General features: G+C 41.5%; 1 protein-coding gene and 1 pseudogene across 1 annotated transcript in view; one reads left to right on the top strand and one right to left on the bottom strand.

Annotated features, from left to right (window-relative positions):
* ERC2 (ELKS/RAB6-interacting/CAST family member 2) overlaps positions 1 to 25,466 on the top strand; it is an 877,079-nt gene that overhangs the window by 10,940 nt on the left and 840,673 nt on the right. Inside the window, exon 2 of the mRNA XM_028152806.2 lies at positions 20,145 to 20,941. Within this exon, the coding sequence (XP_028008607.1) occupies positions 20,285 to 20,941 (657 nt within the window). The 5' untranslated portion in view covers positions 20,145 to 20,284. The remainder of the gene's footprint in view (positions 1 to 20,144; positions 20,942 to 25,466) is intronic.
* Positions 3,376 to 6,984, bottom strand: LOC103290456 (60S ribosomal protein L35-like; annotated as a pseudogene).

Here is a 25,466-nt window from a genome sequence, read left to right as displayed (position 1 = left end):
CTCTACTTTTTTTTTTTTTTTATATTTTATTGATTTTTTACAGAGAGGAAGAGAGAGGGATAGAGAGTTAGAAACATCGATGAGAGAGAAACATCGATCAGCTGCCTCTTGCACACCCCCTGCTGGGGATGTGCCCGCAACCAAGGTACATGCCCTTGACAGGAATCGAACCTGGGACCCTTGAGTCCGCAGGCCGACGCTCTACCCACTGAGCCAAACCGGTTTCGGCTGACTCTACTTTTGTATGACTTATACCACTTTTCTGATGTTAGTTGGTACATGGTTACATTGCCTTTCATATGTTAATCTTGATTTCTGTGCTTTAGCTTGTGAGCCAATGTTTTGAGCTACTATGTCATAGCCTTACTTGCTAATAAGTAGTTTTATTTCATTAGCATCACCATTTTTGTATATCAGAGTTTGTGTAATCATTTGAATATTTCTTGAATCTTTTGATTATTTTATAAAAAGTAAGTGGAAAATGGGAAAATGCAGGCAGTGATATTGGGAGTAGTATGAGCCTCATAAATGTAATGTAAATGTAATTGAGGCAAAGTTGGAAACCATTAGACATGCTCAATATGGACATGCTTTAGACTTCGGTTGGCCATCTGTAAATAGTTGTGAGAGATAAGAACAGAGTAAAATGCTATGGAGGTAAGCAATATTGGAAAAAAGCTTTGGGGATTATGATAAAGGGCGATATGTAATCTAGGATTTTGTCATTCATTTGTTTTGGGGAACAGAGCTTTCCTTTTTAACTTGTAAGTCTAGTCAACTTTTAAAAACCACATATTTAAAAAGGTCTTTTCTATAAAAGTAAGGAATCGAATTTAGATTTCTCACTAGTCTTACTTAGGAGAGTCTACCAGAGTCAGTAACCTATTCCTTTGGTTTGCTAATTGGCATGGGTGATCATTGTGCTAACAAAATTCTCTCTGTATTTTGGCAAACAAGTAAAGAGAAACCAAAGCACATAAAATGGTCCTTCACAAAGGATACACCTGAATGGAGTTTTATGATTCCATGGTTTCATTTGTTGTGCCCCATGGAACAGGAAAAGACTAAATGCATCTTAGTCCTCATCATAAGCTTTGGTGATGCTACGATGGTAGATTCAGAGCCAAAGAGAAAGAAGGATAAGAATTAAGTTTTGTGTACAATTAATTCCGCAGGTCAGGAGGATATGGTGGTGGTCTGTCTGCCTTGGAGGATCTTGTTGATATATGGGAGCTTGTCTAATATCCTTTATGGGCTCAACCCACTTCTAAGGCAAGGATTGAGTTGGATACAAAATTCCAGTTCCTTTTGATGCCTGTTGTGGTTAGATGGTGAGTGTTAAATCATAGGAGATATTAATCAGATAGAAGATGGTACACAATAGCTCTTGAAATGGAGAGACATAGTTTAGCTTTTATTAAAACGGCAGATAACTATTGGACCAGAAATCCAAGGAACTCAGTGAGTGCCTGCTATGTTTCAGGTATTGTGCTAAGCACGTCAAGAATTATCTCATTTAATCTTAACAATAACTCCACGATCCAGGTATTATTTCTCAAGATGAGGAAATGAACATTTAGAGAAGTTAAGAAACTTGCCTATGTGTCTTGGTTTAGTTTTCCCAGAAGCAGGCCCTAAGACAAGTGTTCTAGTGCAAGTAATTACATGGGATTTACAGGGAACAATAGTAGGTGAACAAAGCACAGCAGACAGAGAGGAGAAGGCAGCCAGTGGATGGGACATCATTCAGTAAATTATTGCAGTCATGACTAGAGGCTCATCTCACAAGGAAACTCTGGATGTAGCATAAAACACCTGCCTTAGGATGGTCTCACATGAAGGATGAAGAAGCAGTTCCTGCCAGCTGTTTTTGAAAACATTTATTTTTATTATGGTAAAATATCTTACCTTATAATAGACAAATATGCAAATTGACCGCACCTTCGCTACACCCAAGCCACGCCCATCAACCAAGCCACGCCCATCAACCACGCCCACCAGGAAACCGTTGCAGGGAAGCTGGGGTGTGGCGGAGCCCAAGGCCGAGGAAAGCCGCCCTAGGCTTTCCCAGCCTTGATCGGGTAGCAGGGACGCTGGGTGCAGCTGAGCCCAAGGCCACCGCCCAGGGCCAAGCCCGGACCCTGAAAGAAGGCAGAAGGCGGTGGCCACAGCCAAGGCCTGGGTCCCTGGCGCCGGCAGAAAACTGGTGCAGGCAGCCAGGTGAATGAAGGTCTATTGCACGAATCTTCGTGCAAACGGGCTACTAGTACATAATATAATATTTATCAGTTTAACTTATTTATTTATTTATTTACTTACTTGCTTTCAGCGAAAAGAAGGGAGAAGGAGAGAGAGACAGAAACACAATGATGAGAGAGAATCATTGATTGACTACCTCCAGCACGGTCCCTACTTGGGGATTGAGCCTGCAACCTGGGCATCTGCCCTGACTGGGAATTGAACCCTGACCTCATGGTTCATGGGTTGATGGTCAACCACTGAGTCATATAGGCCAGGCCCAGTTTAACTGTTTTAAGTGTATAGTTCTGTGGTGATACGTACATTCACAATGTGGTGTAACCATCACCACTATACATCTCGAAAATGTTTGCATCACCCTAAACTGAAGCTCTGTACCTATTAAACAATGACTCCCCAATCCCTCCTGCTCCGAGCCCTTGGCAACCACTATTTTACTTCCTCTCTTTATGAATTTGCTATATTTTAGGTACCTCATATAAGTGGAATCATACAATATCTGTTCTTTTATGTCTGGTTAGTTCACTTAGCATAACATTTTCAAGGTTCATCCATGATGTAACATGAATTAGAATTTCAGTTCTTTTGTTTTGTTTTGTTAACCCTCACCCAAGGCTATTTTTTCCATTTTTTTTCCTTTTTTTTAGAGAGAGAGAGTGGAAGGGAGGGAGGGAAGGGAAAGAGAGATAGATATCGATAGATAAATAGATAGATAGATAGAGAGATCATTATGAGAGAGACATATCGATTGTTTCCCTCCTGTACTTGCCCCAACTGGGGCCATGGATCGAACCTGCAACTCAGGCACGTGCCCTTGACTGGGCATCAAATCCAAAATCCTTTGGTGAATAGGCCGACACTCTAGCCACTGAGCAACATCGACCAGGGCGAATTTCATTTCTTTTTAAAGATGAATAACATTCCATTGTGTTTCTACACCACATTTTGTTTATCCAATTATCTGCCGATTAACATTTGGTTTGTTTCTACCTTTTGACTCTTGTCAACAATGCTTCCATGAACATTGGTGTATAATTATATCTGTCAGTTGTTCTTTATTCCATGGCACCATGACACTTTCTTTTTTTTGTCAGCCAGTTTGTGCTTTATTGATGCTCAGGTCTTGACCGCGTCCTTCCGCGGCGGGTATAGCCACTCCTTCCACCGCTGCTTCTTGGCCTTCAGGTTTTCTTCTTGCTTGTTGAGCCGGTGGCGCATGGCACGTGTTTTCTTGGGCCGCAGATCCGGGGGCTTGTACTTCTTGCCCTTGTAGAATTTCCTGGTTCTCTTTCTGAGTCTGGTTAATGAAGGTAAGGGCACCGGCGATAGACTTGCGAACAACTCGGATCTTAGAAAGCTTGGAAGCCGCGCCGCCTGTCACGTTGGCTACAGACGGCTGGGACGGCTCCACCTTCAAGTCCTCCCAGCTGTTTGAGCAGCTCCCTCTTGCCGCCTTAATCTTGGCCGTGGCTGAACACCCCGCCCGCCCGCCGCCTGCTCGGAGAGAAAGAGGTATTCCCTGGCACTTTCATCTTGCCTCCTGCAAGAGCAGAGCAGTTTTCCAAGACTCAAAAGAAGTCCATTAGTAGGGCCCTGACCAGCATCTGCTCACAAGGGCCTGACCCAGGTAAATGGAGAAATTGGTATTTGAGTCTTGGATTCTTGACTCAAAGCCCCTGCTTTCCCCTGTTCTACCCTGAGCTGCCTTTAATTACAAGTGTTACAGCAGCGAGATGCAAACATGAATGAGACATAGTTATTGCCTTCGGGGACCTCTCAGGGTTGGATCTGCTCAAGGGAAGACAGCGGTATCACGTGGTGCAGTTGGAATTCATGGAGCCTTATACGATGGCATCACAGGTGTACGGGTCCCCCTTTCTCTTCACAGTCTGTGGGAGGCATGCGTGGGCCAGGCACCCCTGGACTCTCTATGGGGCTGTGCTCCAGGACAGGCACTCAGGCATGTCCTGATGGTTGAGTCATGAGTTCCAGCCTGCACCCATTATTGCTTCCCGGCCTTCACGTGAGCTGTTTGCACGACTATGTTATCAGCAGGATTTATCCTCCTTCGAGCCTTTCCAACGATTGCCTTCATCTTGATGTCCAAGTACCAGGAACAGCAGTTTGTTAGGAAAGAAATCAGGGACTAGGAATGATAAAGAAAATATACATTTGGAGATAATTAAAATGCTTGGTTATGTGTTTCTTTGTCTGAAGAGATATCATTTATAAGTGATTTGCATTTACCTAGAGACCTAACATGAGGTATTTTGTCCCTGAAAGGATGACATTACCTAGATTGGTATTCTGGCAAAGGAGGACAGAAATGCGAGAAATCAGTGAGAAAGTGCTGCCCTATGTTTTTACCCAAGTGTTGAATATTTCGTTTCAGTGCCGCATCCATGCGAGCTGGGTGTATTAGTCAGATGTTGCTAGGTTAGGCTGAGGTAGCCTCCAAATCTCAATGGCTGTCTATCTCATGGCTGTGTAAGGTTCTTCTCTATTTTGTCTTGATTCTGGGACTCAGGCAGGAAGAGGAGTCCCTTTCTTGGAGGGGCCATTCTCACGGTAGAGAAGAAAAAGTCCCCACAGTGGTTTACTCATCAGATGGCTTTTACCACGTCTGTCTGGATATGGCATGCCACTGAGTTCATGTTACATTTGACAGAACATGGCCAAGCCGGATGCCAGTGAGGCAGGGAGGGTTCTCCTCCTGTGGGAGGGACACTGTAGGGAATGAGACAACGAGAGAGGACAGTGAATATTTTGAATAAATGGTGCCATTTATTGCACTGGCTAAAGTTTTACTCTCATGTGCAAATTGCTTAGCACACTTTTAAACCAGGTAACCTTTTTAGACCCAGTGCCACATGTTTAATTTTGTCATTCTTTTACTCATAAGGAAAAACATATTGTACTTACGAGTCTAGTTGCCTTCCTGGGATCCATGTAAAATCAACCACATAGCTAGTATTAGTTTTCTTAAAAGACAGTATCAATCAATTGTACTGTCTTTCAAGAACTGATCGAGATCGAAGGGAACATTAGGGCTCAGAATGGAATGGCTTTCATAGTCATGTGAAATTAGTAGAGAACAAAGAACTGGTTATTAACAACTGGCTGATCATACGTTAAGAAAACAACACAGGTGTTGTAGTTAATATTGATGGTGATGAGGGTTGTTGTTGTACTGAGTTATTTATTTAGTAAGCCTTAAGCACTGTGCTAAACTCTTAGGCTTTCTCTGATTTAATCACAACTCACCTTATATTTGTGTAGTACCCATTGTTATTCCCAAGACCATTGTTACTAACTGAAGTACTTACAAGGCCGGGAGAGGTTTGTTAGCTTTCTCAGATAACAAATGTGAGATTCAGGACTCAAACCCAGTGTATGTTTAATCACGTAACCAGCGTTTCTCCAAGTTGGATGAGGCCCCTTTTAAAGAAGATAATTTCTTGTAGAACCCAAGGGTTGACTTATATTATTGCTATTTTAATGAATACTTTTAATTATTAAACATAAATTACTTTATTTTTTTTAAAACGCCTACAGCTTTTTTTTTTTTTTAACCCTCATCTGAGGATATTCTTTACATTGATTTTTTTTAGAGAGAGTGAAGGGAGTGAGGGGGAGAGAGAGAGATAGATAGATAGATAGATAGATAGATAGATAGATAGAAAGATAGATATGTGAGTGACACATCGATTGGTTGCCTCCTGCAAGTGGCCAGGGATTGAACTGATGTATGTGCCCTTGATTGGAGGAATTGAACCTGTGAGTCTTTGGTCTTTGGGTCCACATTCTAACCACTGGGCTACATGGGCCAGGGCTCCTACCGCTTAACATTTTTATTTATTGATTCTTAGAGGAAGAGAGAGAGAGAGAGAGAGAGAGAGAGAGAGAGAGAGAGAGAGAGAGACATCTACTTGCTGCTCTATTCATTTATGCATTCATTGGTTGATTCTTGCATGTGCCCTGACCAGGGATCAAACCTGCAACCTTGGTACATCAGGATTATGCTCCAACCAACTGAACTACCCAGCCAGGCACTCGTACACCTACATAAAACCTAAATCAATTTAGAAATTAAGTACACTTAATGCTACTAATTCAAATTAATAACACCAATTTAGCCACATTAACTAAATTGCTACTTGTAACTGGAATATGATGCCAACTATTTTAGGCGGGTTCTTTGGCAGTCAACTGGTCTACCCTGCTGTGTGCTGGGTGATGACTCAATTCTCTCATCATATTTACCGTATTCAACTTCTGTGAAACTTTTATTTATGCTATGCTGAGGAGCTTGATAGTTTTACCTTTCAATTGGTCAGAACACATTATTTAGATTCCCAAGTTCATTTTTTTCCCTTTCTCATTGACCCATAGTGATTCTTTAGGGTATGGTTTATTGTCCAAATTCAATGGGCATGGCTGTGGTGATGATCTTGAATATCCTTACATTATTTTTTCTCAGATTATTGAAATAAAAGCAACCTTAAGTTCTCATGATATTTGTAAATTCTCTAATATACATGACTATGGGTCTCTCCTGTCTTCTTCAGTTCTTGCCCAGGTTGAAAAACGATTTTCTCTCTCTAGTACTCCTCTTTCATAGGCCTCTCTCCATCTGAGACCTCACCCTCCCCTCCCAGAAAAGCTCTAATCTATTTCCAGTGTTCACATACCTGGCAGCTTTGCACAGTAGTTAGAGTTCCTCATGTAAACCTGAATAAGGGGGCTATGGCTCCCTTGAAAAATGGAGGGATTTGGGTCTCTTGAAGGTCGGAAATTATATTACTGATTCATTCTCTAGAAATATTTGTTGAGTAGATTTGAATCATGTCCCATAATTTCTCTTCTAATACATTTTTGTCTTACTTAAACTTACTCTTATCCATACACTGATTAAAAGGCTTAACTCAGTTACTTGATGACTTAATGCAGTTATTAACTCTCATTCCCTATGATTTCAGTTTTTAGAGGGGTTTCTGAGTACTATTCCAGACCCCTGAACATGGCCCTTGGTAAAGGCTCATGTGATTCCTCCATGGTGATCAGTCATTTTTAAGAGACCCCAGAAGTAGGATATAACATTTGTTTTGTTTTTTATCATCTTTCCAGAATATAGAGCTAAATGCTTGTCTCTGAAATTTGCACATTTAAGCCATTTCCCATTCCTTGCTATTGATTGTGGTCTTTTTTTCCCCTTTGGAATTGCTTATAATTTTTGCTAAAAATTTCCCTTGAGTATGTGATTATGATTATGTATATATTCTTTTCTAGTAAAAGGTTATTTAAATGCAATCCTTACATGTTGATTTTAAATGTAGAAAAATTGTGTAATTGGATTTTTAGGGACAAGATGTTGTTATTGTCCTACCTTTTTATCATTTTCTCTGAAACATCTGTTAGTTGACAGATTGAGGATTATTTGTGCAAAAACCCAATAATTCCTGAATTTTTTTTGGTAAGTACACTATAACTGAAAGCTTTGCCAGCTGACATTTTACATTTGCAGATTAAAGGAAATTCACAAATAAAAAAACCTTATTTATTTGTTCAGTGTAACAAGCTTAATTTGTTAGACTTAAAAAACTTTATTAGATAATGAGTAATGTCATAATCAGCATTTTATAATAATCATAATATTTTATAATTTGATTTAGCATCTCAAATTATTTTTTATTCTTACTGTTTGTTGTTTGAGGTTTTGCTATATATATTTTAAACTTGTGTTTAGCTATGTATTAGATAGTGGTCTGTCTCTTTAACAAACATTTTTAGGTGTTTTAGAATTTAAATTTAACCCTTTAGAATAAATTGTTAGAGTTTGAAATTAAAGTAATGAAAGTAGCTAATGGAAAGTGCAGTTAACTAATACTTGGATATACAGAGTCCTTACCTTGCAGTATGGAATATAGTCAGCCTCTTTACTCAAGCACCTTACTATAAAATATGTAATCACTCTAGATCTGCACATGGGAAACAGTAATTATAAAACGAGTTTGGAGGAACTAAAGGAGAGAGTAGTGATGTGTGGATGAGTGTGCTTCAGTTGCAGACAGCTTCTTGGAGAATGATGGGAAAGCATTTTAAAAAAATCCCTGCTGTGTCAAGCTGGACATTTTTTAAATTTTGTTTTCCTGATTCATATCATTGTAGCATTTGAAGAAGAAATAGCTTATTATTGGGACTTTCAATACCTATTGATGCATAATGTAATCTGCAGATGATGGGAAGATGACCATTTTTCTTTCCAGTTTTAAAAAATGGTCGATGTCTTGAGCATTTTGAATAGTAGGAATAAGTTTTACTCAGGAGTATCAGACAAGGCAAGTTAGTGAACTGAGAGAATTGGAAGACAATTTTGAGATTCAGAATCATTGTGCCCTATTCTGGTAGCGTTGGAATGATCAAAATTAGCTTTTATTGAACACTAGAGGCCCGTTGCATGAAGAGATTTGTGCAATAAGCCATCCTTCCCTTGGCTTCCAGCACCAGTTTTCCTCCTGCACCTGGGATCCAGGCCTTCGCCTTCTTGGTCTTTGCCTCCTTCATCTTTGCTGCAGACTCTGCCTGGAGTCTGCCATCTTCGCTGCAGACTCAGGCCAGAGTCTGCCATCTTCATCTTTGCTGCAGACTCTGGAGTCTGCAGTTTTCATCTTCGCTGTGGCCAGAGTGCCGCTCCTGTAGATCCCTTCGCCCCCCGCCTTCCCTCTCATAGCAGGCCTTCTGCCCTGCCCGGCCACTCTGCGCCTGGAGCAGCTGGGCAGCCGCCATCTTTGTCCTTCTAATTTGCATATTCCCTCCTGATTGGCTGGTGGGCATAGTGGAGTGATGGTTAATTTGCATGTTTCTCTTTTATTAGTGTAGATTAACTGTGTACTGGGCATTGTACTAATTACTTTTCTTCTATCATTTTATTTAATCTTTCCCAAATCACTGTGAAAAGTATTGCTAATATCTCCATTTTATAGATGAAAAAAGTGGGGTTTGGAGAAGTGAAGTAATTTGCTCAAGGCAACACGTCAAAAAAGTAGAGATATGACTTTAACCAGATCTGATTTTGAGCTCCCCTCTTTCATTTTATAAAAATACTAGAGGCCCAGTGCACGAAATTCATGCACGGGGGGGGGGGGGCTCCCCTCAGCCCAGCCTGCACCCTCTCTCCAATCCGGGACCCCTTGGGGGCAGTCGGACATCCCTCTCACAATCCTGGTCCTCTGGCTCCTAATCGCTCACCTGCCTGCCTGCCTAGTCACCCCTAACTGCCCCTCACTGCTGGCCAGGTCGCCCCCAACTGCCCCCTCCCTGCCCACCTACTTGCTCCTAACTGTCCCCTCCCTGCATGCCTGGTCACCCCTAACTGCCCTCCTGCTGGTCTGGTCGCCCCCAACTACCCCCCTCTGCCAGCCTGGTTGCCTCTAACTGCCCCCTCCCTGCCTGCCTGGTCACCCCTAATTGCCCCCCTGTTGGCCTGGTCACCCACAATTGCCCCCCCTGCTGGCCTGGTTGCTCCCAACTGCCCCCGCCCTCCCCCCCCCCTCCACCCCCTGCCGGCCTGGTCTCCCCACACAGCCTGTTGTTCAGTTGTTTGGTCATCCCTCACTAACCCCCCTGCTGGCCTGGTTGTAGGCAGCCATCTTGTGAGGGTGTGAGGGCCAATTTGTATATTACCTCTTTATTATATAGGATATGTCTCACCTCTCTGGCTACAGTTACAGAATTGTTTCATTAACTGCCATGGGAGTGATTTCAGTGATATGATGAAAGTGTCATAATAACAGGAGGAGCCCCTGCCAGGGCCTCAGACTTTAGAGGCTGAGTCTAGAAGGCCTCATTTGACTGCCTGGGGCCAAGTGGAGGTGCCCACCTGAAACCTGTGCCTGGCATTCCAGGGTCCACTTTGGGTACCCACAGGCCTGGGACCTCCCTGCCTAAATGACCCTGAGTTGTCTTCCACGGTCTGCTTGGGCTTCTTTGCCAGGTCCGTTCTCCGGAGGACAATCCATGCTACAGTGGGCATATCCATAATCCTAGAATGGCTGAGGGGTACCTATTTATGAAAGTATGGGTCAGATGCCAGCAAACTACTGCCTGGGGGCCGAATCCATGCCTGTTTTTTTAAATAAAGTTTTATTGTAACACAGCCACATTCATTTGGTTACAAATGGTGTGGTTGTTTTTGTGCTGAAATGGCAGAGTTGAGTAGTTGTGGCAGAGACCAAATGGCCCACAAAGCCTAAAATATTTACTATCTGGTCTTTTATAGAAAAAGTTTGCTGGCCCCTGCTGCAGATGGAGCTAGCCTGGTGTGCAGGTTTCAGAAATCACATGTTGAGCCAGGGGTGGGGAGAGAAGGATGTTGGCTGGGGCAGGCCTGCCTTTTATTACCATGTTTTGGCCAGAACTATGAAAAGCCCAAGAATTCTAAGTTCAGAATTCAAACTTCAACACCCACATCTTTATTCGCTACCTTTTCAAGGTAGAAGGATAGAATGTATTTTTTTTTCCAGTTTGTTAGTTTGATTTTAACTTTAAAATGTACAGACATATGGTATTTGTGCCTCCATTTGTATTCTTGCCTGGACCTCACAAATGTTAGAATGAATGTTAAGCCCGGAGGATGCAGTGTATGTGTTAAAGTAGGAGGGAAGAGAGATCCCAACAAATGTGCACACAAATTAATATGGAGTTATAAAGTGTGATAGAGCTTTTGGGTCATATATGGATTTCTATTAAAAAACATCAACCTTGCACCCAGTTTTATTTGTTTAAATTAAACCAGATATGCTGGAACCTGCCTTCCCTCTTAGCTGGAAGTCCAGGTCTTTTCACTAGGGCTCCCTCCCACCTCTCTCCACCTCTCCCTGTCTCCTCCCCTGATCCTCTCCCCTGAGATTATGCTGCTCCTAAGTAAGGAGGATCAACCAGTCCGCCACTTGATTGTATTTTTCTGCCACAAGGTGTCACTGTTGAGGCTGGCCTTCCTGGACTGAAAGATGCTGGTGCCCTTCATAGTCACTACTGTATGGTCTCTCAGTGGCCAGGCTCAGCCACAGGTGTGCCATGCGTGGGGTAGCAGAGACCATCAATGACCCACTCACATCTCTGTATGGAAACATGAGAGCTTTATCTTGGCCTCCTGCAGTGCAGGCTGGAGGTGCCAGGGAGCGGCCCTCTGCCCGAGATGAATGGAGGTGTAACTACGAGGCAGGTTTTACACCGTCTCTCAGAGCTCCTCCAGCAGGACTGAGCCCAGTTGAACACAACAGAAATCTTCTTAAAAGATATCCTAGAATGGACTTTTTTTACTTCCTTGTCTTAGTGACAAATTCTCCCCTTCGTACTTCCTGGGATTACCTTCAACCACCTTCACCTAAACCCTCATCTCAGCGTCTGCTTGTGGGGAACCCTGCTAGGACACATGGGCCTCCTTATGAGTTACAGTCCATGCACACGTTGCGCCTGTTGCACAGGTTCTACACAGCGTGCTGGGCCTCTGTTAGCTTCTTGCCTCACTCACATGCTCTGTACATATAAGCTTCTCCATGGCGCCTGGGACACTTGTCTTGAGTCCCAGTCACCAACCTGGACATCCTCTTATTTTGAAGTATTTACTTTATTTCTGGAAACGTTAGTCTTATTAGCAACCATGTTTATCTCCTCCCACGGATCTCACTCTGAATCCTGGGCATCATGACTGGGGTGTCAGTGTTCCTTCCCTGAAGGCTCCAGAATCCTTTGTGCATATCAATTCCTCTCCTTCAGGGCTTTCCATTTTTCAAACCAAGGATCTGAGGAGGGGCATCCTTGATCAGGTTACAACAGATTTTCTTACACCTTCACCAGAGGACCCAGGCTACCTGGTCACCCCTATTATCATCTAAATCAGAGAACCACTCTGAAGACCCTTGTAGGGCAGATGAAGTCAGCTTCTCTTATTAAAAAATACATTCATGCCATGAAAAAAGGCATTATGCTTTGAAAGAACATAGCTGAGATGTGATAGACCTTGGAGGGTGTACTGTCGATGCTGTGATCTAAACCAGCGGTCGGCAACTGGTGGTCCGTTTAGATTCTAAAGGATGACTGGAATCAGCTCTGCAGAGAGAACAGCACAGGTGAAGGCTCTGAGATAGGAAGTGACTGGATGCATTTGAGCAACAGAAAGAAAACCTGGGCTGAGTCAGTGCAGGAGAGAGTGGCAGGAGAGGGGCTGGAACTGTTGGCCAGATCATGTAGGGCCTCTGGCCACGGGAAGGAGGTTGTTCTTTGTCCAAAGAGCACTGGGAAGTACTAGACAGTTTTAAGGGGAGATATTTTGTGATCAGAATTGTTACCTTACAATAGTTTTGCTGATGTGTGAGGAATAGAAGAGGAGAATTAGAGGCGTGACCATGCTTGAGGAGGGTAAGGGATAGCTTAAGGAAGTCATGCCGGTGCAATTGGGTAGTGATAGTAGAAGCAGAAAACAAGGAAACAGGTTGAGAAGTTTGGAGGTAGAATTGGTAGGATTTGGTAATGGACTTGAAGTGGGTGGTGAGTAGATGAAGTCTTATCTAAGTTCTTTTATAAGGGTAGAAGTAGTAAAATTTAAATGCCTAAAGGGGCAAGCATGAGAAAGTGAGACTGAATGTAAGGTAACAGGAGAGGAGGGGACTGGAGGGTGCATGTTCTTTCTTGAAGGGGCAGCTGCTGATTGGCTCTCACCAGTCATTGCCAGGTAGGGAAGTAGGCCTGACATTGTCAGATTTTCAGGTTTTTCAGGAGCTAGAATCTGGATTTTCATGTGAAATGTCCGTATCTTTCTATGTTGGCAACTATATCAAAATTCTAAAGAGCACTGGGATAGTCCTATACAGCACATCTGCTGGCAGCATCTGGCTCCTAGACAGCCACTTCTTGCTTGAGATCTGTTCAGCACCATGTCTTCCCCTGGAATGGTTTTAGAATTAACTGGAGTCTGTTACACAAACTTTTAAAAAAAGTTAAGGATGCCAGTAAGGAAAGAAAAAAAAAAAAAAAGAGAATATTTTAAGTTGGGCTAAATCTTGGGAGATACTGATGATCTCAGCTCACATGGCCTGTCAGCAGGGCTCAGGTGATGGACTGAGACTGAGATATGTGGAAATAAACTTAACCTAATTTAGAGCACATAGCAGGAAATGCTTTTGTCTTAAAATAGACCGTTCCAGACCATGATAGTCTGAGATGCCTGAGGTAGAGAGGAATCAAGTCTCTCTTTACCTTCTTTCCTTCTAAGCTTACAGTTCGAGTCCTTAAGCCATTTAAGAGAGTGAGTGGATGCGTGTATATTTTATTTATGAATCCATATTCAATTAGAGAAAGTATTCTTTTAGGTTCATAAAACTGTCTTTGATTTTATTTTGCGTTGTTGCCTTAAATGGAACTAATTCTTGGACTTCGAATTTTATTCATGAGGTGCTTTTAAAGGGAAAGGTGTTGTGCAGTTTAATTTCTTTGAGGTCATTCTCAGCAACACATTTCTGTTTCTGTGTACAGTTTGGTCTTATTAATAACGTATCCTTCTGAGGATTGTACATCACAAATACACAAGAAGGCAGGTGTTTTTAAGAGTTTACAAGAATGCTCAATGATTGAGCTTATCGTGGCTTCATAATAATATATTTAAAACAGTATGATCTTAACTGCTACCTAATTTCCTGCAATGCATTTATAGGTGGGAAAAGCTCAGAAATGGTTTTCTTGAAGTCAGTAATAGGAAATAGAAGACATTATTGCATTATTGATTGCTGAATAAAGTTGATCTTTTTGCTGTTTCTCAGGGATTCATTTTACAGAACTAAAAAACACACACAACAAAAAACAAGTCAGGATAGACGAGAATTAGAAGACGACAACCGAAAAAGCCGCAGTGTCAAAACAAGCGCCTAAAACTGTATCAGGCAACTCAACACAGCTGGGGCAGGGGGAGGGGCTGGGGTGACTCAGTGGAACAAGTAGGAATCCTGAGACTTGGGACACGACAGCCATGGGAACTCACCTTTGGCTTACCATGACAACTGGCCTTTTTAATTTTTAAAATCTTTGTATTGATTTCAGAGAAGGGAGAGGGAGAGAGAGATAGAAACATCAATGATGAGAGAGAATCATTGATTGGCTGCCTCCTGCACGCCCCCCACTGGAGATCAAGCCTACAACCTGGACATGTGCCCTGACTGGGAATCGAACTGAGACCTCTTGGTTCATAGGTCGACGCTCAACCACTGAGCCATGCCAGTGGGACATCAACTGGCCTTTACCCCATCTGTGAAAACCACATCACTCTATGTGTTTTCCAGGTGAAATTGTTCCAGTAAACCATCCCTGCTCTTTGTAAATTTGGTAGAAGAGACTACTTCTAATAAGTAATGTGTTGGGCCTAGGTTGCTAATTATATTTTACTGTCAAGAAGCACATGTATAGTGGTGAAGAAATTATTCTGTTACCATTTTAATGTTCTCTTGAGTTCTTATTTGATTTGCTAAATTCTGTGGAATTGTACATAATACCTCTTGTCTGGTGGGATGTTGGAATAAGCAACATCAACCTGTTTCCTCATCTCTTAGACACACAGACTGCTGATGACTCACTTGTGTTCCTTTTGACGTTCTGTCTTCCATATGGGGTGTTTGAAAAATAAATACAAAATTATATTTGTTTCTTGTCCTAGTAAGGCTAAAATTCCAACCAGTCATCATTTTGGTCTTCTCTATTACTCTGTTAGAGCTCAATTCTGATTCTTTTTGGTCAATTTTATGTCCCTGTCCTTAAAGCAATGCCCAGTTCCTGTAACCACCTTCCCCTCAAACCATGTTAGATTTGTGATGAAGAAAACTCTGATAAAGTCTGTCCTCATGGTTAAACTTCCCACAGGCAGGACCTGTGTCTGTCTCAGCCACTGCTTTATCCTCAGCATTCAACACTGGGACTGAAGCTGATGCTTAAAAAATATTAATTAAATAAATAAGTCCGAATGGTTAGGGAAAAGTTTTCAGGTGTTTTGAAGGGAAAAGGGTTCTTCTCTCAAATAAATTTGGAGAAAGCTACATTGTATACTCAATTTTGGAATAGTCACAGTGCACGTTAGTGCCTTGAAGTCTTGGTGTACAAACAAAACCCCATTAACCTTGTTTATCTGAACATTGGCCACACTGTCTCGGAAGCACTGGCCCAAAGCAGAGCTGGTTAGCACAGTATTGGTATTCCTCATTAAGGTGTATTTACTGAACATGCAGAGCTGTGATCCTGATTTGGGCATTTCAGGGATTTTTAGTTGCCTCAGAAGAAGCTAGTGGCTTCCAAGATATGTTGAGAGTAAAGAGTAAAGGCAGTGGAGGAAAAATAGCCAAATGGTAAGGGTGTCAGTGTAAGTTATTTCAACATTTCTGGGGGGAATTTTGACAGTGGGTATCAAGAACTTTAAATCTTCATCTTATAATTCTACCTCTATAACTTTATCCTAGGGAAGTAATAAGAGATGTATATAGAGTTTTATCAATCAGAATATTAATTATGATATTTCCATTAAAAATAACCTGTGTCTAATAACAGGTGATTGGTCAAAAATGATTAGATAACCTTTCAATGAAACATCAAGTGACTATTTCAGTTCTTTGCTGTGTAACAACAATAACAACCAAAAAACAACCCTTACCGTTGGCTATTTTTGAACAAGGGAAAGAAGAACAAATGAAGCCCAAAGTTACTAAAGGAAGAAAATAACGAAGTTCAGAGCAGAAATATATGAAATAGAGAATGAAAAGACAATAGAAAAATCTTTATATAGTACTAGAGGCCCTGTGCACGAATCTGTGCACGGGTGGGGTCCCTTGGCCTGGCCTGCAATTGGGGCGATCAGGGCTGCAGGAGGTTGACTGGGGGAGGGGCCGTGGGAGGTTGGCCAGCAGGAGGTTGGCTGGCTGAGGGGAGGGGCCGAGGGAGGTTGTCCAGCTGAGGGGAGGGGCCGCGGGAAGGCCGCAGGAGATTGGCCAGCCACCCCAATTTGGGCCATTGGGGCCAGCTGGCTGGGGGGAGGGACTGCGGGAGGTTGGCTGTGGGGGCACACTGATCACCATGGAGCAGCTCCTGCGTTGAGCGTCTGCTCCTTGGTGGTCAGTGTGCGTTATAGCAACCGTGGACCGGTCGTTCAGTCGCTCGGTCGCTTACCTTTTATATATATAGATAGAAAATTTAAGGCAAGTAAACAAAAGGAAAAAAATGAAAATCCCTTGGATTCCCACCACTGTTAACATTTTGATGTGTGTCGTTTTAATCTTCTGCTAGTTAGTGTGTGTGCATGTGTCTTACAAAAGTTTGAGTAAACCATAGAAATGTTTTGCAGTCTGTTCTTTGCTCTCCCCCAACCCCATTAGGCATGAACATCTTTTCATCTCATTAAATATTCATGTAAAGATCACATTATTTCACTGTCTGTCTCTCATCATTTATGTAAACTGAATTCCAATGGTTAGAACTATTGATTTACCCTTTTAAAAAACACAACAGGTTATTTCTGCAAAAATCTTAGATATAAAATGATTTTTTGTTTATTATCAAGTAAAACATAATTAAGCTCTGAGCAATGTACTAGGAAACATTTGAAACTAAGTTCTTTAGTTAGAGACAGGCATATAATTCTTTGTAGGGAATTTTTAGGGAAAGCAGAAGCATTTATGGAAAATATTTCTTCATACGATACGTAAGGACTTTTTCAGGTACAAGTGACAGATACCCCAACTAGAATTGAATGTAGAAATTTTACGGGTGAATATATCAGTTACCTGTTGAACCAGTAATGTTGCAAAACAGCCAACCACAAAACATCAGTGACATACTAAGAAGCATTTGTTTAGTCCATGAGTGTATGGAGTTCAGTGGCTATTAGCTGGACTTGCTCCTGCATCTATAGTCAGTTGCTGGTTGACTAGGCACCTCTGCTGATCTTAGCTGGGCTTGCTCAGATGTCTTGGGGCTGGCTATTGGCTAGGACACACTGACCCTGCTTTATGTTTTTATTTTCCAGCAGGCTAGACTGGGCATGTTCTAACTCCTATGGCAGAAGAAAATGAGCAAGCGAGTAAATACACAAGTGCTATTTCAGGCCTCCACTTGCTTCACATTCGTTATCTCCTTATTGGCCAAAGCAAGCCATGCAACAGAACCCAGGGACAGATTGTGAGGGCACTGCCAAGGGGACAGATACAGGAATTGGGGCCATTAATGCAGTCAGTCTGCCTGGCATATGTAACTAAAATGGCCAAGGGATGGATATAGTTTCAATGACTGCTGGATCCAGGATTTCAAGTGATGTCACCTGGTCTGATTTCATACTATTAAAAGTTTGGCTCTGACTTCTTTTGCATTAGCTTCAGTCTCAGGGAAGCCCTTTTTACATGGTAGTACTAAGAAGTTCATCTTCAAAGCAAGTAATTCCAGCTGAAAAAGAGCTTATTTTTCCTAGTTGTTTCATCTAAAATGATGGTATGGAGTCTTTTGGACCAAGGTGGGCCACATGTTCATCCTAAACCATCTGCCATGTTTGAGGGATGGACTATGATGACTGGCCAGGCCTGGTTCATATTCTCACTCCAACCCTATCCAGGGTGGATTAGAGGGAATCAGCCTTATATAACCTAATGACTGTGAGTAGAAGGTTGGGACAATTTCTCTAAGGAAAATAGAGATAGTGTTACCAGAAAGTAGGGATGGGGAGGAGAGAAATGAATGATAAGCAGGTAAAAATAAAAGGTGCCCTGTATAATACTATTAATGTATTTATTGACACTACCAACAGAAATTATTGCTAGGCACCAAACTAGGTGGTTTATAAACATCGTCTTTTTCTTAGGATACTATGAGTTAGATGAAATTACCCATATTTTATTGATTGGAGAAAGGAAGCTCATAACAGTTAAATAATTTGTCTAAGGTCACTCAGCTAGTCAGTTGTTAGAGTGGAGAGTTGAACCTCACTTTGGCCCTTTCCAGAATCTGTGCTGTTACTATCTTAAAGCTGAAGAAAAAGAGTGTACACCAAACACACCCGAAGAGAAAGAGCAGGAGGCCGTGATGCATCCTGTTAAGGCCATTTGAATACCAGCACTGACTGGATAATCACAGTTTGTAGCCCTGGCTGCATAAACTCTGTACCAAACTACTTCAGTAATGGTGACACAGAGCTTCTACTTCTTTTCTCTAGGGGTTATGGAACTAAGGACTCTAACATGGTGCACTGTTCTGTGCCATTTCTGTACAGGTGTGGAATGGTTAATATGAATATTTAGATCAGCAGAAATGCAAAAGAAGTCCCCACAGTTCCCCAAGGCCAGTCTGAAAGATGTATGTGAAAGGGGAAAGAGACAGGACTGTCATCTCTGATGATAGCACTTAGGATCCGGCTATATGTAGGGAGCCACCTATATTAGTTGAGCAACCTCTTTTTCCAAGATGGCCTATAGGTTCTAAATCACATATCGATGCCAGTTGATTGATGGTAAACCATCTAGAGTGCTGTGTTGAGAAGAGTTCTGAACCTAATGGGAAAGAGGACTGTGATGGGCTAGTGATTTCTGTAGTGGGTACAAGAGTGGAGGTGACAACATGGTTGACAATTATTTGACATCTTAGGAAGCAACAGCTTCTCAGAGTCACTGTCAAGCCGTTTGTGTGTAGGGGTCATGCCTCCAGGACAGGGTATTTTATAACTCAGGCCTCTGTGATGAGACATCCTATGATCAATTTTCTGGAGGTTCCAACTGTCACTTAACAGAGCTTCATTTTCCTAAGGAACAATTAGTGGTTTTTTTTTGCGCAGAGAAATTTTGACCTTGCTTAGGAGCAGGGTGGGGAGAATTTACAAAATGTTTAGATGTAGTAAGTAAAATTTTGGGGTCACTTTTCTTTTTAAATGAACATGGGTCTATCTATCTATCATCTATCTATCTATCTATCTATCTATCTATCTATCTATCTATCTATCTATCTTTCTACCTACCTACCTACCTACCTACCTACCTACCTACCTACCTACCTACTTACCTACCTACCTACCTACCTATCTATCTATCTATCTATCTATCTATCTATCTATCTATCTATCTACCTACCTACCTATCTACCTACCTACCTACCTATTGTTCATCTATCATTAGCACCATTGATATCTACCTATTATTTACCTTTATAGGCTTTATTTTTTTAGAGTGGTTTAAGATTCACAGCAAAATAGAACAGAGTTCCCACTGAGCTCTTGCCTCCACATATACACAGTCTCCCCGGTTATCAATCCTGCACCAGAGTGGTACATTTATTACAAACAGTGAACCTACATTGATACGTCATAATCATCCAAAGCCCATATTTTACATTAGGGCTCACTCTTGGTGTTGTACATTCTATAGGTTTAGACAAATATATAAAGAAATGTATCCACCATGATGGTATCAAACAGAGTAGTTTCACTGCCTTAGAGATCCTCTGTGTTCCACCTATTCATCCCTCTCCCAGCAACCACTGATCCTTACCCCTAGCAACTACTGATTCTTTTACTGTGTCCATAGTTTTTCCTTTTCCAGTATGTCTTTTAGGTGGAATCATACATTATGTAGCCTTTTCATATTGCCTTCTTTCACTTAGTAATATACATTTAAATTTCCTCCATGTCTTTTCATGATTTGATAGCTCATTTCTCTTTAGCATTGAATAATATTCCATTATCTGAATGTACCACAGTTTATTTATGCATTCACCTACTGGAGGACATCTTGGTTGTCTATATATTTAAAAACATAATGAAATTATAGTGAGAGTTCTAAAGAAGTTTGTTTTTGATGATCCTTTTTCTCATTTTTCAGATCTCTGATGGGAGTAATTTTCTGGTACAGACTATGAGTGGGATGCAGTGAAAATTCTGGCCAACAGTGAAAATTTTGGCTTTATCCTCAACTTAGTATAGCATTTCTTCTCTTCAGTCGCACCTCATAATAGAAGAAAAATGTATGGAAGCGCAAGAACAATCACCAATCTGGAAGGGAGCCCTTCCAGATCTCCTCGCTTGCCAAGGTCTCCTCGTTTGGGCCACCGAAGAACAAGTAGTGGGGGAGGTGGAGGAGCGGGCAAGACTCTGTCCATGGAGAATATCCAGTCCCTTAATGCAGCCTATGCTACGTCTGGACCCATGTATCTGAGTGATCATGAGGGGGTGGCTTCGACAACTTACCCAAAGGGCACCATGACTCTGGGAAGGGCCACAAACAGAGCTGTATATGGAGGTCGCGTCACAGCCATGGGGAGTAGTCCCAATATTGCTTCTGCTGGACTTTCCCACACAGATGTCCTTTCTTACACAGATCAACATGTAGGTCTGACCAGCTCATCCCATCACCACCACCACCAGGTCCCCTCCATGTTGAGGCAGGTAAGGGATAGCACAATGTTAGACCTCCAGGCCCAGCTCAAGGAACTGCAGAGAGAGAATGAACTCCTTCGGAAAGAGCTGGACATCAAGGATAGCAAGTTGGGATCTTCCATGAACAGTATCAAGACCTTCTGGAGTCCTGAGCTCAAGAAGGAGAGAGTCTTGAGGAAAGAAGAAGCAGCCCGGATGTCTGTCCTCAAGGAGCAGATGAGGGTTTCCCATGAAGAAAATCAGGTAGGTTATGGCTCATCTCAGTGTTTTGCTTTGCAAATGGTACCATGACCTGTGTAGAAGAAAGTTCGGCATTATCAAACAAGCTCCTACTTAGTATGTGTTTGACTTGGAGGCTACAGGAGGGCATAGGAAATATGAGGTTACAGCTTGTGACCTCCTTATTTTCCAATGACATTTTCACACTGTTGTGGAAGAGGGAGGATCACTTGTCATTGCCTAACTTGGAGACTTGGTTAATTTTGTTTTCTTTTTCAGCAGTTACAACAGCAACTCAGATATACGTCCTTTGAATAGAAGAGGAAAGTGTTAATTTTTTGCAAGAGTAGACATTTAAAATATATTTTTATTGATTTCAGAGAGAAAGGGAGAAGGAGAGACAGAAACATCAATGCTGAGAGAGAATCATTGATTGGCTGCCTCCTGAATGCTCCCCACTGGGGATCGAGCCCGCCACCCAGGCATGTGTCCTGACTGAGAATCGAACTCTGACCTCCTGGTTCATGGGTTGATGCTCGACCACTGAGCCACACTGGCCGGGCAAGAGTAGACATTTTAATAGCAACATTTAGAGGACCACATCTGACCAGTGAATTGATTTTTTTGAAGTATCAGCAGCATTATTTCTTTCTAGAATGAGTGGAGTTTGTTTTTCTAAATATCGAAGTGAACGATATTAAGTGGTGTTGGGTAGAATGGGCTTGATATGTTAGAGAAACACAACACATTTTTGCCTCATCCATTCAATATTAACCACATACTATGTGCAAGGCACCTTCATACTTTTCTTTGATCCATCTTCCATGCCATAGCAAGATTAGTTTTCCCAGCATCTACCTGAAGTTATGCCATTCCCTGCTTTAAAGCCCTCAGTCATTACTCATTGCCTCCAGAATGAAGTCTGCTTCTGTGGCTGAGCCTTCCCCTGGAAAGCCTGACTAGCCTTTCCAGCATTATCTCATACCACCTCCCTCCACATCTCCTAGGCTACCAGAACCACCATGTGGTACTACCTGTAAATATTCAGGGTTTCCCACCTCCATACCTTTGCTCTTTCCATTATCTTCTACTAGAGGATGTCACAGCACCTCCTCTCGCTGCCTCTTCCCTTTTAACCCAAGCCAGTCTTGATTTTCACATCCTACCTGTTCTGTGAGGCTCATTTATATGATGCTATTTTCATAAGGGCTTTGGAGTCAGACATTCCTGGGTTTAAATCCCAGCCTCGCCTTTTATTGGTAGTGAGATAAGTGCTAAGAGATGTGGAATAGATGGTGCTATGCCATTTGGCTAAAAACGTTTCCAGATATTTGAGATAATTTAAATTTGGCTAAACTCGTGATTCTCCGATAAGTGATCTTTATGTTGGCCTAATGTAGTGCTCTGCCTTTCTTAGGGTCATTTGTGGACCCTGCTGTCTGCTTCCCTGTGGAGTCCAAGTACCCATAGAAGCATTTCTAATCTGTCGGAGAATCTGCTGTTTGTTCTGAGTGTGGAAAGCAATCATCTTATCCCTTTGGTTATCTGACAGTCTGCTAGTTTTCAGATGTGCAAATGAGATTTTTCAGTTGGAACAGAAAGCCTTGTCCTTTACTCCTAATTCAAATTAATGCTCTTCACTGTTATTTATATTTTTTTCTGACTTTGCTAGTTCATGCAAATCCTGTGAACCTGTTACAGCTATGAGTGTTTCCCCAGTCCTATACTGGTTTTCTTCCTTTTTTAGTTGTTTTGGGAAATGGTTACAGAAGCTTAGGAATAATGCATGTAGTGGCAAAATTGAAAGCTGTTTTCTAAACTGTCAGTTCCAAAATTACTTTTATTTTATGCTTCGACCATTAAATGTTTTTGAGCATAGATTTCCCACTTACACATGTATATTTATTTATAAATTGCATGATGTGCTACTATGTTAATATATTGTCTTCTATGACAGTCACAAAAATTAAGTATGGAAAAGGCAAAGTAAAATAAATAGTATATTGAAGTAAATTTTAATGACACAAAGAACCATTTAACTCCTATTAAAAACACTTAAAATATATATTTTATTGATTTCAGAGAGGGAGGGAGAGATAAAGACATCACTGATGAGAGAGAACCATTGATTGGCTGCCTCCTGCACACCCCGGACTAGGGATCGAGCCTACAACCCAGGCATGTGCCTGACCAGGAATCGAATCATGACCTCCTGGTTCATAGGTCAACACGAAATCACTGAACCATCCCAGCCGGGTGGTAAAAACATATAAAACCCCTTGTTCATTTCATCAGGGTTAGATCAGTTTAAACTAGGTGACATTCACAATTCTATTTAACTATCCCATGTTACCCTAAGCTGGAAACAAGGGAAGAGTTGATTTAGGCTGCTCCCATTACCCCTTCCTTGTTCTGGAACCTATATGATCAGAGGCTACCTTGGGTGCTGTGGGTGATATATAACTGTGTAACATAGACCCAGTGAAAGCCCTAGTATTAATCTGTATATTAAATATAAGTATAATATAATTATTATTTTTAGGTTAAATATAAAAGGAGGAAGAAGCATGGAGAGTTTGAAAAGTCAATATACTTGCAATATGAGGTAGTATTACAAAATAAAGAATATTAAGATTGCCAAAAAGCAAGTTACTTAAAAAAACATTGAAGTGCCCCTCCTTCCCCTCTTGGAAGCCTGTTAGGATCCCTTTTAGGGGTATATGAGTACCTATTGGTCACGATAGGGTAGATCCTGATGCAATAATAAACAAGCTTCAAATCTCAGTGGCTTAACACATCAGAGATTTATTTTGTATTCACCTAAAGTATGAAGCAAGTCAAGTAGCTCTCCTCCAGGCAGTGACTCCGGATCCAGGCTTTCTGCATCTTGGTACATGGTTACAGGAGAGCGAGAGTGCCTAGGAATGGCATATTGGCTTCTCAATTCCTTGGATTGGAAGAGACACAATTGCAAGGGGCTGGGAGGTGTTGTCCTCTCCTCTTTCCAGAAAGGAGAGTTAGATATGAGGAAACTAGATATGAAGGAGCACTAGAAATTTCTACCAGTGGGATTTTTATGTTTGTCAAAAAGTGGAGCTAGATGAAATAAAGTTTGGGGAACAATGCAGACTTCTGCTGCTGCTGCTGTTTCTATTATTACTGCTGCTGCTACCAGCAGACATCTGTTGGGGGCCATTATGTGTTAGGCATTGTGCTTAGAGCTTTGTGTACCTTATCTTATTTAGTATTTGCATCAGTCATCTGAGGTAGGTGCTAGACTTTGTCTCATTTTACAGATGAAAAATAAATGTAGAGAGAATAAGCAGTTTGCCCAAGTTCATACAGCTGATAATTGACAGAGCTGCAATTTCAAGCTTTGGTTTATTTCGTGCCAACATCTAAATCTTAACTTTATGTTCACTACCTTCTTGTAGAATCACTGACCTGTAAATAGAATCTTACTATAATAGGAAGAGCATACTTCATATAGATTAGATGTAAAAAATGACTATAGACTGTCCCTGACTTACGATATTTCAACTTATTATTATTATTTTTTTACTGTATGATGGTGCAAAAGCAATATGCATTCAGCAGAAGGTGTACTCAGAATTTTGATATTTTCTTGGGCTACCAATATGTGGTATTATGCTCTGCTGTGATGCTGGGCAGTGGCAGTGAGCTGCAGCTCACAGTCAGCCATGCAGTCATAACTGATACTCTACCGTGTGTTCCTGTGTTAGATGCTTTTGCTCAACTGTAGGCTATTGTAAGTGTTCTGAGCATGTTTAAGGTAGGCTGTGCTAAGCTATGATGTTCGGTAGATTAGATATATGAAATGCATGTTCAGATTGTGATATTTTCAACTTATGATTGGTTTATTAGGATGTAACCCTAGTGTAAGTTGAGGAGCATCTGTAGTTTTGATAGAATGATTAAGAATGTGATTTAGTTTACTTAGTACTTTCATTCTTTTTTTAAAAAAAATATATTTTTATTGATTTCAGAAAGGAAGGGAGGGGGAGAAAGAGAGAAACATCAATGATGAGAGAGACTCATTGATCGGCCGTCTCCTGCACGCCCCACACTGGGGATCGAGCCCACAACCTGGGCATGTGCCCTGACTGGGAATCGAACCCTGACCTCCTGGTTCCTAGGTCGACGCTCAACCACTGAGCCATGCCGGCTGGGCAGTACTTTCATTCTTAATTAGGACTTTATTTGTTTTTCCTATAAATGGTTTTTGTGATGTTTAGAATTTCTACCATTTACTATCACTTACTATAATTACCCTTTAAAGGAAAAGACATGGAAACATTTTCTGCAAGGGAGAAAAGAATGTATAAGAGATAGGGGACACTTGATTATGTTGTTTGTTTTTTTTTTTTAATCTACAACAATCAAATAGTTCTACCAGAGAGTATTTGGATAATTGGAATTTTAGTAACTTAAATTCAGATGACCTATGACAATATGAATTGCACTATGTGAATAGAAATGAGAGGCAGGTCCATTACTGAGTGAAGGTGAGAAAGCTAGAATGCTCGTG

Source organism: Eptesicus fuscus, chromosome 18 (genome assembly GCF_027574615.1).
Source record: "Eptesicus fuscus isolate TK198812 chromosome 18, DD_ASM_mEF_20220401, whole genome shotgun sequence".
Lineage (NCBI taxonomy): Eukaryota > Metazoa > Chordata > Mammalia > Chiroptera > Vespertilionidae > Eptesicus > Eptesicus fuscus.
Note: the sequence above shows the minus strand (reverse complement) of the source record. Positions and strands in the feature narration are given on the sequence as shown.